This window comes from Odontesthes bonariensis, chromosome 16, assembly GCF_027942865.1.
Source record: "Odontesthes bonariensis isolate fOdoBon6 chromosome 16, fOdoBon6.hap1, whole genome shotgun sequence".
Classification (NCBI taxonomy): domain Eukaryota; kingdom Metazoa; phylum Chordata; class Actinopteri; order Atheriniformes; family Atherinopsidae; genus Odontesthes; species Odontesthes bonariensis.
Window position 1 is genome coordinate 18176632 of NC_134521.1, and position 9794 is coordinate 18186425.

The following is a 9794-nucleotide window of genomic DNA, read 5'->3' on the forward strand; positions in this document are numbered from 1 at the left end:
AATAAGTGTTCCTTCTGTCTTATGTTTTAATGCAAATCTTCAGACACATGTTTGTGTGATCATATCTTTTTTTTTTTTTAACACTGCAGTCAAATATCAAGATTCCCTTCTTATTAACTCCATGATGTTTGAGTCCTTAAGGATTGTAAATGTGCTTTACTATCCCTCAAAACTTTCATCTTTGCTTGTTGGCCTCAATCCATATTCATGAGTGAAAAATTGATTTCTCCCTTCTCTATTTTGAGCAAGATAATTAGATTTATGTGTGCATGTGGCCTCAATAGGAGCCTCGGGAGGAGTGTTTCACTTCTCCTCTCAGCAGTTAAGAGTGATTCATTAGGCCATGTTAAGGCCTTGGGGCAGCGTAGAGCATTTCATCTCCTGGAGTATCTCACCATCTCGTTGCTAACTCCAGTTCCTGTTCCTGTTTGCACACCTCTTTGACAGATGTAAGAGCATTATGGATGTGGCGCGGGCTAAACTGGACCTGATTAAGCCAGAGGAGGTCAACATGGATGAATACGAGGTGAGAAGTGATGTTTTCTCTGTTTTATTGATCTAAAACAGTCATGTTTTCTTCTGTTATTGCAGCATCAACCATTGGATTTATAGAATTAGTTGTTGTTAATTGAACCAGTTTGAGTGAACTGACCCGTGCCATCATCTGTTCCTCTTCGACAGATGTGGCATCAGGACTACAGGAATTTCCGTGAGACAACCATCTTCATGGTGACCGGTTTGGAGCTCTTTCAGAGGTCAAAGTACGATGACACATTTCCAGACTATTTTAAAGTCAAACGTTAGATATTATCACACAGAATTTTCCATTGCGGCATCTCCTGCAGGGGGCAGCAGCTTACAGCATGTTCAGCTCCTCAGCTTTATAAGTTGTGCAGTGGGTTCATCGAGTTCTTTTGTCCTGTGAAACGGCTGACTTTCTCAAGTTCAGTTTATCTTTGATACAGTTTTATCTGATTGTAATATCTGTTTATCTCTTCCTTTCCAGTTACGTGGAGGCCCTGATGTATCTCATTTACTCATACCAGTACAACAAGGAGCTTTTGTTGAAAGGACTGTACAGAGGACACGACGAGGAGCTTCTCGGTTATTACCGTAGAGAGTGTTTGCTGGTGAGCCATTGCTTGCTCTGAGATGGTGATTTTTGAAGTGAAGTCAGAGGTTGTGACAAATCCTGTGTGACCTATTTCTTGAATTAAACAAAGTGATTGCAAAAGAGGGCATCAACTCTGCCGAGGCTCTATTTTGGAACGGAAATCTTTCTGTTTAGTAGTTCTTCCCTGTGATCCTCGTCTCTTCTTTGTCACTCCCTTTCCTCTGCACCAAACTTCCTTTGTGACTCAGCAAAACTGCCATAGCTGCCCCCCCCCCCTCTTCAGAACTGAGCTCGGTTACTATAATCAAATTGCTTTTACTGAGATATTGCTTTGGCTTGTTTGCAGCCCACAAAGATTTCACAGAAGGTTTTTCATCTGATCCTGACAGATGAAAATCCTTTCAGCGTTGCGATGTGAGCCCCATTTCATTTCTCTCCCACAAACCAGGCAGCACCCTGGTCTTATTGGTTAGAGCTGGGGGTATTTTGGTCTGATCACTGGTCTCCAACAGCCCTCTCACTGGTGCACTCAGTAACCTTACACCAGCATTGTGCTCATAATGTAATCATTGTAGTGGGAATAGGAAGCAGGAGGGCCAGCAAGTGTAAACACATTACCATGAGACACAAACGTGTCCTCAGCTAACCTCAAACCTCAGCCCCGCACAGCCTGATCGGTCATCTCAGATCTCTGGCCAGAACCTCAGGCTCCGTCCACACAGCTGTTTACCTTCAGCGCTTGTTTTAATTGAAAACATTGCCAACATTGACACAGTTAATGCACTTGGAAATTTTGCAACGGCAGCCTCACAATTCTCAGTTCCAAACTGGCCCGCATGAAAACCAGGTCGCTCCTCAGAGAAGAGTTCAGTGAGTTTGTCTGTGACGGCAAAGTGGTTTTTAATCCAAAACCGGGAGGAAAAGCGTGTATCCGCACTCAGGCAAGAACTTCAGGACTTATCTAATAGAAGAAAATGGAAAACGTCTCGAAAAAGCAACAAAAATAATGACGGTGTGGCAACACGTCATCACGAGTTTACGCAAATACTAGAAACATTCCCTTCCTTGAGTGTTGTTACGGAAGCTAATCTTAGTTGGTGTCAGTTTTTTTTTTTTTTTTTTTCCCCAGCCTTGACATGCTGCTGCCAAAAAGGCACTTGAGTCACTGTATGAGGTAAAGGAGAGTGCGACGGCACATGCACGAGGCAAAGAAACAGGAAAGTCAAAGGAACGAGTGGCCTGATCGTTGGCTGTTGTAGATTAGCCTGAATGTCAGCACCGTGTGGTGGTTTTTCACTAGTTGTGTTAGCTGATGTTCTGTCGCACCAGTAACGTGTCACTCAATCAAAGGGAGGTGCCTAGTAATTACTTCGGCGATCATACTCCTTCTAAACAATTCACATTTGAACGCTCACAAATGCTTTCCGAGGATCATGGCGTCCAGTGTCCGTCATAAAACAGTGCTCCTAAATCTACTTGGACCTTGTTAGAAAAGAGTTGTGTCGTGACTTTGTGTCTGCAGTTTGATACTTCTGTTACATGACATGCCAATCTCTCTCTGTCTTTGTTCGGTCTCTCCCTACAATCTTGGCTGTGTGTGTGTGTGTGTGTGTGTGTGTGTGTGTGTGTGTGTGTGTATATATATGTGTATATATATATATATATATATATATATATAAAAAATACGGGATAAAGAAACTGTTCTTTGTGTGGTGATGATTGGGCTCCGAGTACTAGAAATGCCTGATGACTTTAAAATGTACATACAATAAAAGCTTTAGTTTCTCAAACTCACGTGTGTCCCTCCTTCACCCTACAGAAATTAAACGAGCAAGCGGCCGCCATGTTTGAGTCGGCAGAAGAGCCAGAGGTGACCACCGGGCTCGGCATCATGAACGAGCTGGTGGTGCCCTGCATCCCTCTGCTGCTGGTCCATGAAACGGAGAGGGACCTGCTCGCAGTGGAGGACATGAGGAACCGATGGTGCTCCTACCTGGGCCAAGAGATGGAATGTGAGTCCTAGAAGGAGAATCCGCCTATCAGATAGTCCTGGAGAAACTGGTGGCCCTGCCGGAGGTCACCACGATGAGGCACCCGCTCGGGTTCTGCTCGGAAACTACTTTTAAGTGTGCAGATGATTGCAGCGCATTCCAGAAATTACGCTTTTTTTTTTTAATGTGTTGTCAGCAAAATTATACGAAAACTACATTCCTGAATTTCAGAAACATCAGTGCAGAGGTAGAGCACAGGTAGTGGCGTGACAGGTAGGAATGTTTGTTGTTGCATAGAATAGGAATTTGGCCTTTGTGGAGGAAGCTTTCTCCATGCGGGATGGATCCTACTCTAAAACTTGATAGCCATGGAAACGCAGTGGGAAAATACTCCTTTTTTCCAGTTGAGGCTGTTGCCAGAAATCAAGCCGGTTCTCTCTCAACTCAATTTAACCTTCAAATTTTTAACTGGGACAAGTAAGAGAGTGTGCATTCCCCAATCTTTGCTTCCCTTCACCGGCTTCCAGTTCGCTTTAAAATGAGTTTATTTTATTTTGAAGTCTTTTATTGTCTGAGCTGCGCCACCCATGCCGCCTCGCTCTCTCAGGGCAGCAGACCAGAGGCTTTTACTTATTGCAAAAACGCGATGCGAACTCTTTTGGAGGCTTTTGCAGCTCCAAAACCGTGGAACTATTTGCCAGTGCACGCCAGGCCGGTGCCTCGCTGGTTTTAAATCTGGTTTAAAAACACACGTTTCCATGGCCTTCGACACAGCATGAGATGTTGACTGTGACCTTATTATATCTTAAATGTACTTTCATGTTTGGTCTTATTGAGCAGCCATTTGGTTTTTCAAAGCGCTTTGTGAATAAAATGGTGTGATACGGTAGGTGTCCTCCTCCATGTTTCAGTTTTTTAATGTTGAATAGGACCATCTTAAGCCTTGCCAGCATACGTGACAATATTTTCAAGATGTCCATTTGTGCAAAGACAATTTAAGGCAATGCTTCTGAAAAAACATTGGTGGTGGAAAAGTATTGAGTGGGGAGCTCTCAGCGTTTATCAGTCTGTTCCATTATCAGTCCACAGAGGGCTGCTTGTCAGAGTTCCTGGCTTTTGTTCAGGAAAAGCTGAGTCGTATCACCCAGACCCCAGTTTTACAAGTGGCTTCAGGTGTGGAACATGCCTTCTAACTACACTTGTATCGCTTTGAAAATGTTTACCTTGTGATTTCAACGCTTGGGGATCTGATTTTTATGACCTTGTGATGTCTACACAGTTATTTACTCACTATCTTTCTGTGTGTCCTCTTCCTGACGGCAGCTAACCTACAGGAAAAGCTGACAGACTTCCTCCCCAAGTTGCTTGACTGCTCGACGGAGATCAAAAGCTTCCACGACCCTCCCAAATTGCCCAGCTACTCCTCTCTCGAGCTATGCGAACGATTCTGCCGGATCATGTCTGCCCTCGGCAGGGTGCCCACCGAGGGAAGATGAGCTCAGATGAGGCACCTCTCCCTTATCGCAGGCCCAACTCCGGGCACAAATCCATGGACCTCTCGTTAACCCTTGCCTTCCTTATCAATCCAGGGGTCACTCGCTTCTAGCTGTTATTACTCTGTTACTCATTTGCTGCTATAGGTTTTTATCATTCTGAATATTATTTCACTCTTATTTGAAGCAAAAACACAATAGAGGAAAGAGGAGGACAAGATGGACTGTTGGGAGAGAAAACAGTTGTGAGAAAAGTTTGGTGGATAAATGCTGGCGATCCTGCAGTGAGTTGAAAGCAAGCAAGTTCTGCTTCAGCTTTGCAACAAAAAAAGGTTTGAGGGTTTTTTTCTTTTCATAGTTAATTACTGTTGTTGCTGTTTGATCCATGCTCCCCCAGCCAAGCTCACGTCCCTTTCTAAAGCCCCACCCCCACCCCCACCCCACTCCCCGTGTGCGTGGTAAGGATCACACTGCTTCCCTGCTTCCAGTTTGGTACAGTATTACCATGTTTTTGTTCTATTTTTCTAAGGAAGTAAGGAAGAGAGCCTTCAGCTTTATCAGCGGCTCAGTGGATCTCTGGCGGGTCGCATGTCTTTGTGGACTGTGCCAGGATGAGATGTTTTAAGTGCTGTGGTAGACAGCCATGGACTTTCTGTGGCTTGTTAATAAATTGAGAGAATAAAATTTTATTTATGGCCCTTTTAGGCCAAGTAAACAATTTGTGTGTCATGTCGATGTTTCCTTTCCTTGCACAAAAAGTAAGCTGATTATTGACACCGCACTTGGCATTTAGCAGGTAAGTAGAGGTTCGCTGTCCAGGTTGTCTTGATGTGAGACGAAAACATCAACTAGAAAGGCGACTTAAGAGCAGACCTCAGTGCGAACGCTCCTCCTGTGATGGCCCAACTGCCATTTTATTTGAGGAGGCTTTCATTAATGCGGGGAAGCAGACTCCAAAGCATACAGCATGTGGACAAAATGATAAAACTACAAAAGAAAATAACAGCCGCTTTTAGGCTTTTTCATCTTGTGAGTTTTAGCACCCCTTCCTTTGAGTCAGGCCACTTTCCGGAAGCATGGATACCTACTAGCAGCCGGAAGCTGACGGCAGGAAACTGCTGCTTTGTGAGAGGTCGTCAGGGTCCAGAAGTAAAGTTGTAAAATAAGTGCTTTTGCTTGTTTGTTTTTTTTTTTTGTTTGTTTTTTTTTGTTCTCCAATCTGCACCTCAGAGAAAAGTCCCTTGAAAATAATCCACCAATAGTCTTTTAGCTTGTTCCTGGCTGGATGTTATAAAAAAAAGTGGTTACACTGTGGAAAAATAAAGACAGGATGCGACGATTTGCAAATGTCAAAAGCTGAAATTCCATTCACAATAGAACTTAAAAAAACGCATTTAAGATGTTGACATGGAGACATTTTAGTATTTCATGAAAAATATTAGCCTATCTAGAATTCGATGGCAATAAAGAACTACGACTGCATAGCATCCCCTTTTCCTTTAACACCAGTGTGTGAGGTGGGATTGGAAAGGACGCTCTGCTTAATGAGCGGGCCTGATGCTCGGAACATCAGTCAGTCACAAGATCAGATTCACAATTAGGCGATTTGATTAGTTGGCCTCTGCTGCCCCTCGAAAAAATGTAACTTTCCACCTTTAGCTCCGCTACGCAAGTGATGCAATGGACGCAGAATTCAATTTTTCAATGCAACACGTCACTCCGTTCAAAGTAAACGAGGTGAAACGCGTATGAGTGAGGAGACCAGCTGCTGGATCTTTAGGAGAGGAATGTCGTGCCATTCTAGCCTGATTTAGGATCTTCTTTGTTGTTGTTTGTCTTTCAGCTGGTGAAAGGTCTGGACTGCAGGCGGATCAGTCCAGAACCCGGACTCTTCTACTTTGAAGACATGCTGTTGGAATAGATGCAGTGTGTGGTTTAGCGTAGTCTTGTTGACTTATGGAAGGCTGAAAAAAACATCAGCATGGGAGCTAATTGTTGCTCTAGAGCCTGTGTATACCTTTCAGTCTGGGGCCTGTCCAGATGTGCAAAATGATGGAATATTCATCGTCTTCACAATTTCAAATTGACAAACATTATTCTGAAATTGCTCCAAAATTTGTAGACCCACCCCCCTTGCAGATTGCTGAACCTCTGTCCATCTTTACTCCTGAGAGACTCTGCCTCTCAAGGTGCTCTTTTTGCACCCAATCGTGTTACCGACCCGTTTAACGGTATTGCTTGCAACAGGTTCTTCCGTCTCCATTTAAAGTAACACTTACTTTTCCAGCCAACTCCTATCAATTTGAAGCCGGTATTTTTATGGAAATCGTGAAATGTCTCACTTTCAACATTTGATACGTTTCCCATGTTCCATTGTGAATAAAATGTTGATTTATGAGATTAGTAAATCCTAGCTTTCTGTTGTCTTTGGGACCGGGGTTGGAGGAGAGACCTGGAGTGACCTGTTGCTTTAACCACATGTCTGTCCCTCTACCAAGAAGATGAGGCATGAATCGCACATTGTGTGTATGGTTTGTACTGATTGAGTTGTATATAACAGTGATAGCGCCCCCCCAACCCCCTTTTTTTCCTTTCTTTTAGACACACTCATAACTTTGGGGCAGACCGACAAGCTGCTCGCGTTCACACCATCTCTCGTTGACCTTGGCTGACTCTTTTGACAAATCGCATTCGCTTTAACATTCCTTTGTGTCTGGCTGCACCAGTGCTGGGCTGCTGGTTGACAGCTAGTCTGCTACAGTTGTTTCTGCCTCCTTCGACCTCTTTGGTTAGAGCCTCACACAGTCTCTGATTAGGTTCATGGATTTCCATCTAAAGCTTTTGTTCACTCTTCCCGCTAATCAGACTGAGGGAGATTCATCAAATCGAAGAAGGAGCCTTTGAGCTAATCACGGCTTTTTTTTGGTCTATTATTTGTAAGTTAATGTGTTAACAGCGCGTTCAAGTCTCTGTCCTTCAATCCCCTTGCAGGGTTTTCTCTCAGCTGAAGCGGTTTTCAGAGTCTTACCCTCGTTAGGCGATCCATCTTTGCCCGAACAGCTAGACTGTGTCATTCGAGACTCGCTCCCCTTGGTGAGCCACATCTATCTGAAGATCAATAATCCACCTCTGTGTTTGAGTATTTACCCATTGTAATAAGACTGGACGTGTAATGTGAGTTGGAGATCTGTGTTTTGTCCTTGTTTCACCCTTGTTTTAAGAAAGAATGTGCAGGAGTTTCTCATCTGATTGGCTGTGTGTGCGTGTGTGAGCAGTTTGCGTGCAACCACCTTTGAGTTGGCCTTTTGATAGTCCCGTCTAAGTAGACCTTGTTGGATTGCAAATGTTTACGGGGCATTAATTATCATTTTTGGCAGTGGCATCCCCTAATTTTGCTCATTATTTCTAGTGACTTGAAGGGGGGCATGAAGCCAAGCTCTGCCATGATTGTAGAGTGGAAACCGTGTCAGTTTATACAGTCTATGATGCTGATGGACGTGCTTAATGAGCGGTTTGAATTTGTTTTCCAACTCCATACAAATTTGAAGCCCCATAGACCCAATTCATGACCTGCAGTTGTTTAGGGGGCAAACAGCTGAGTCAATATAAACCCTTCTGCCAAGTCTATCTAATTGTATATGCAATGAATATGGTGCTTATTTGAAACGCTGATCACGTGTAATCAAAATGAGTTTGCAGAAAGATTAAAGAATATGATGTAAAACTTGGTCTAATATTTTCACTTTATGAGCTTGTTAATCAAGTTGGAATTGAGGCAGTACAGTTTAAACACTCTGTGTCTCTTTTAGTAGTGAATTTAGAACATCTTAATAAATGTGTGTGTGTGTGTATATATATATATATATATATATATATATATATACACACACATTAAACTTTCTTTCTTTTTTTATTCATGCTGTGGGGCTGCATCTGCTCGTGGAGGCATAGAAAGTAGCACCCGCTAATTTTGAGCTCAGCAGCTTGGATCTTTTAAGCAGCAGCACTCCAAAGCACACATGCAACACCACAAAAGAACTATTGATGAGGAAAAGATTGTCTCAACTTGTCAGCAAGTTGAAAGTCCTTTCTTAATCCCCATTTAAAACCTACCATTGGGGGAGAAAAACCTTCAGATGAGGTTTAGACCGGGCTGATGGAAAGGAGGCTCTGACTGGATCTCGTCTCCACGTGTTTTGTGGGTGCTGCAGGAGTATGTGGAACAGAGGTCCCTGTTGAGGGCTATTCGGTCCCTGTATCACCAGAGTAAGGCTGCCCCTTAATAAGAGGAAAAAGATGGCTGGATAGATGGATGTTCTTACACTGACTGATTTAAAAAAAAAAAAAAAAAAAAAAATAAAAAAATAAAAAAGGATAAAACACGTGACACTACAATTGTCTTGATTTCACTTCTCGTCCTTTTTGGTATTTGGCACCTAAAACAGCTTGTACCTCTTCATTTTGAACACCTGTTCTGATAAATTTGACTTGCTCCCCTAAATGCGGCACCCTGGACTACGCTGATATGGCCACTGCTGCATTTGATTCCAGTGTTTAAACACGGACTAACATTTATGCAGTCAAAAGATCTGAGTCTGATCCAGCGGCACCACTGAGCCTCTGCTTTCTCCCCCTGATTCTGAATCAGTAACATTTTAATTTTAAGGGAAGTCCATGAAAACAACATGGAATTTGGAGGTGTGCATTTGTGCTCACCAGGCTTCTTTACCACTTGATAAATTTGGCCACCCTACCACTGCTGTATCAAACGGTTCAATGTTTGAACATCGCAGGGTTGGGCCTGTGTGAGTGTTGGAGTCTTGGTGGGAGAATTGTCACCCACTATAATGTCTTTATTAGCATGATCAGAGTAGCTCTGAGAGTATCAGTTTCATCCATGTCTAAAAAAAAAAGTAGTATTTTTCTCCCCAACAGTCCTGAAAACATCTGCAACATATAGAGCTCTCTGTCCTGCTGTTGTCGCAGACATGTCCAAGCTGCCTGAGGTCTGGCCTCAGCGGCTGAGCTGTGATGTTTTATGTGTGTGTCTGTGATGAAGCCACAAATGGATGTACTGAATAAACATCAAAAGTGGATCATTTCCTAAGCAGATTGGTGAAATGCATGGCATACTCTCCAAAAAAAAAATGCACTTGTAGATGCCTTAAATTCTAACTTTTGTTTGATGTATTTCAG

General features: G+C 43.2%; 1 protein-coding gene across 5 annotated transcripts in view; it reads left to right on the plus strand.

Moving 5' to 3' along the window:
• The window catches only part of usp25 (ubiquitin specific peptidase 25), a 30462-nt gene extending 25146 nt beyond the window's left edge, over nt 1-5316 (plus strand). For all 5 annotated transcript variants that reach the window (XM_075486499.1, XM_075486500.1, XM_075486501.1 and 2 more), the window contains 5 exons: nt 448-526; nt 682-761; nt 1007-1130; nt 2934-3126; nt 4429-5316. In XM_075486499.1, the coding sequence (XP_075342614.1) occupies nt 448-526; nt 682-761; nt 1007-1130; nt 2934-3126; nt 4429-4601 (649 nt within the window). In that variant the 3' untranslated portion in view covers nt 4602-5316. The remainder of the gene's footprint in view (nt 1-447; nt 527-681; nt 762-1006; nt 1131-2933; nt 3127-4428) is intronic.
• Nucleotides 5317-9794: the final 4478 nt, after the last annotated feature.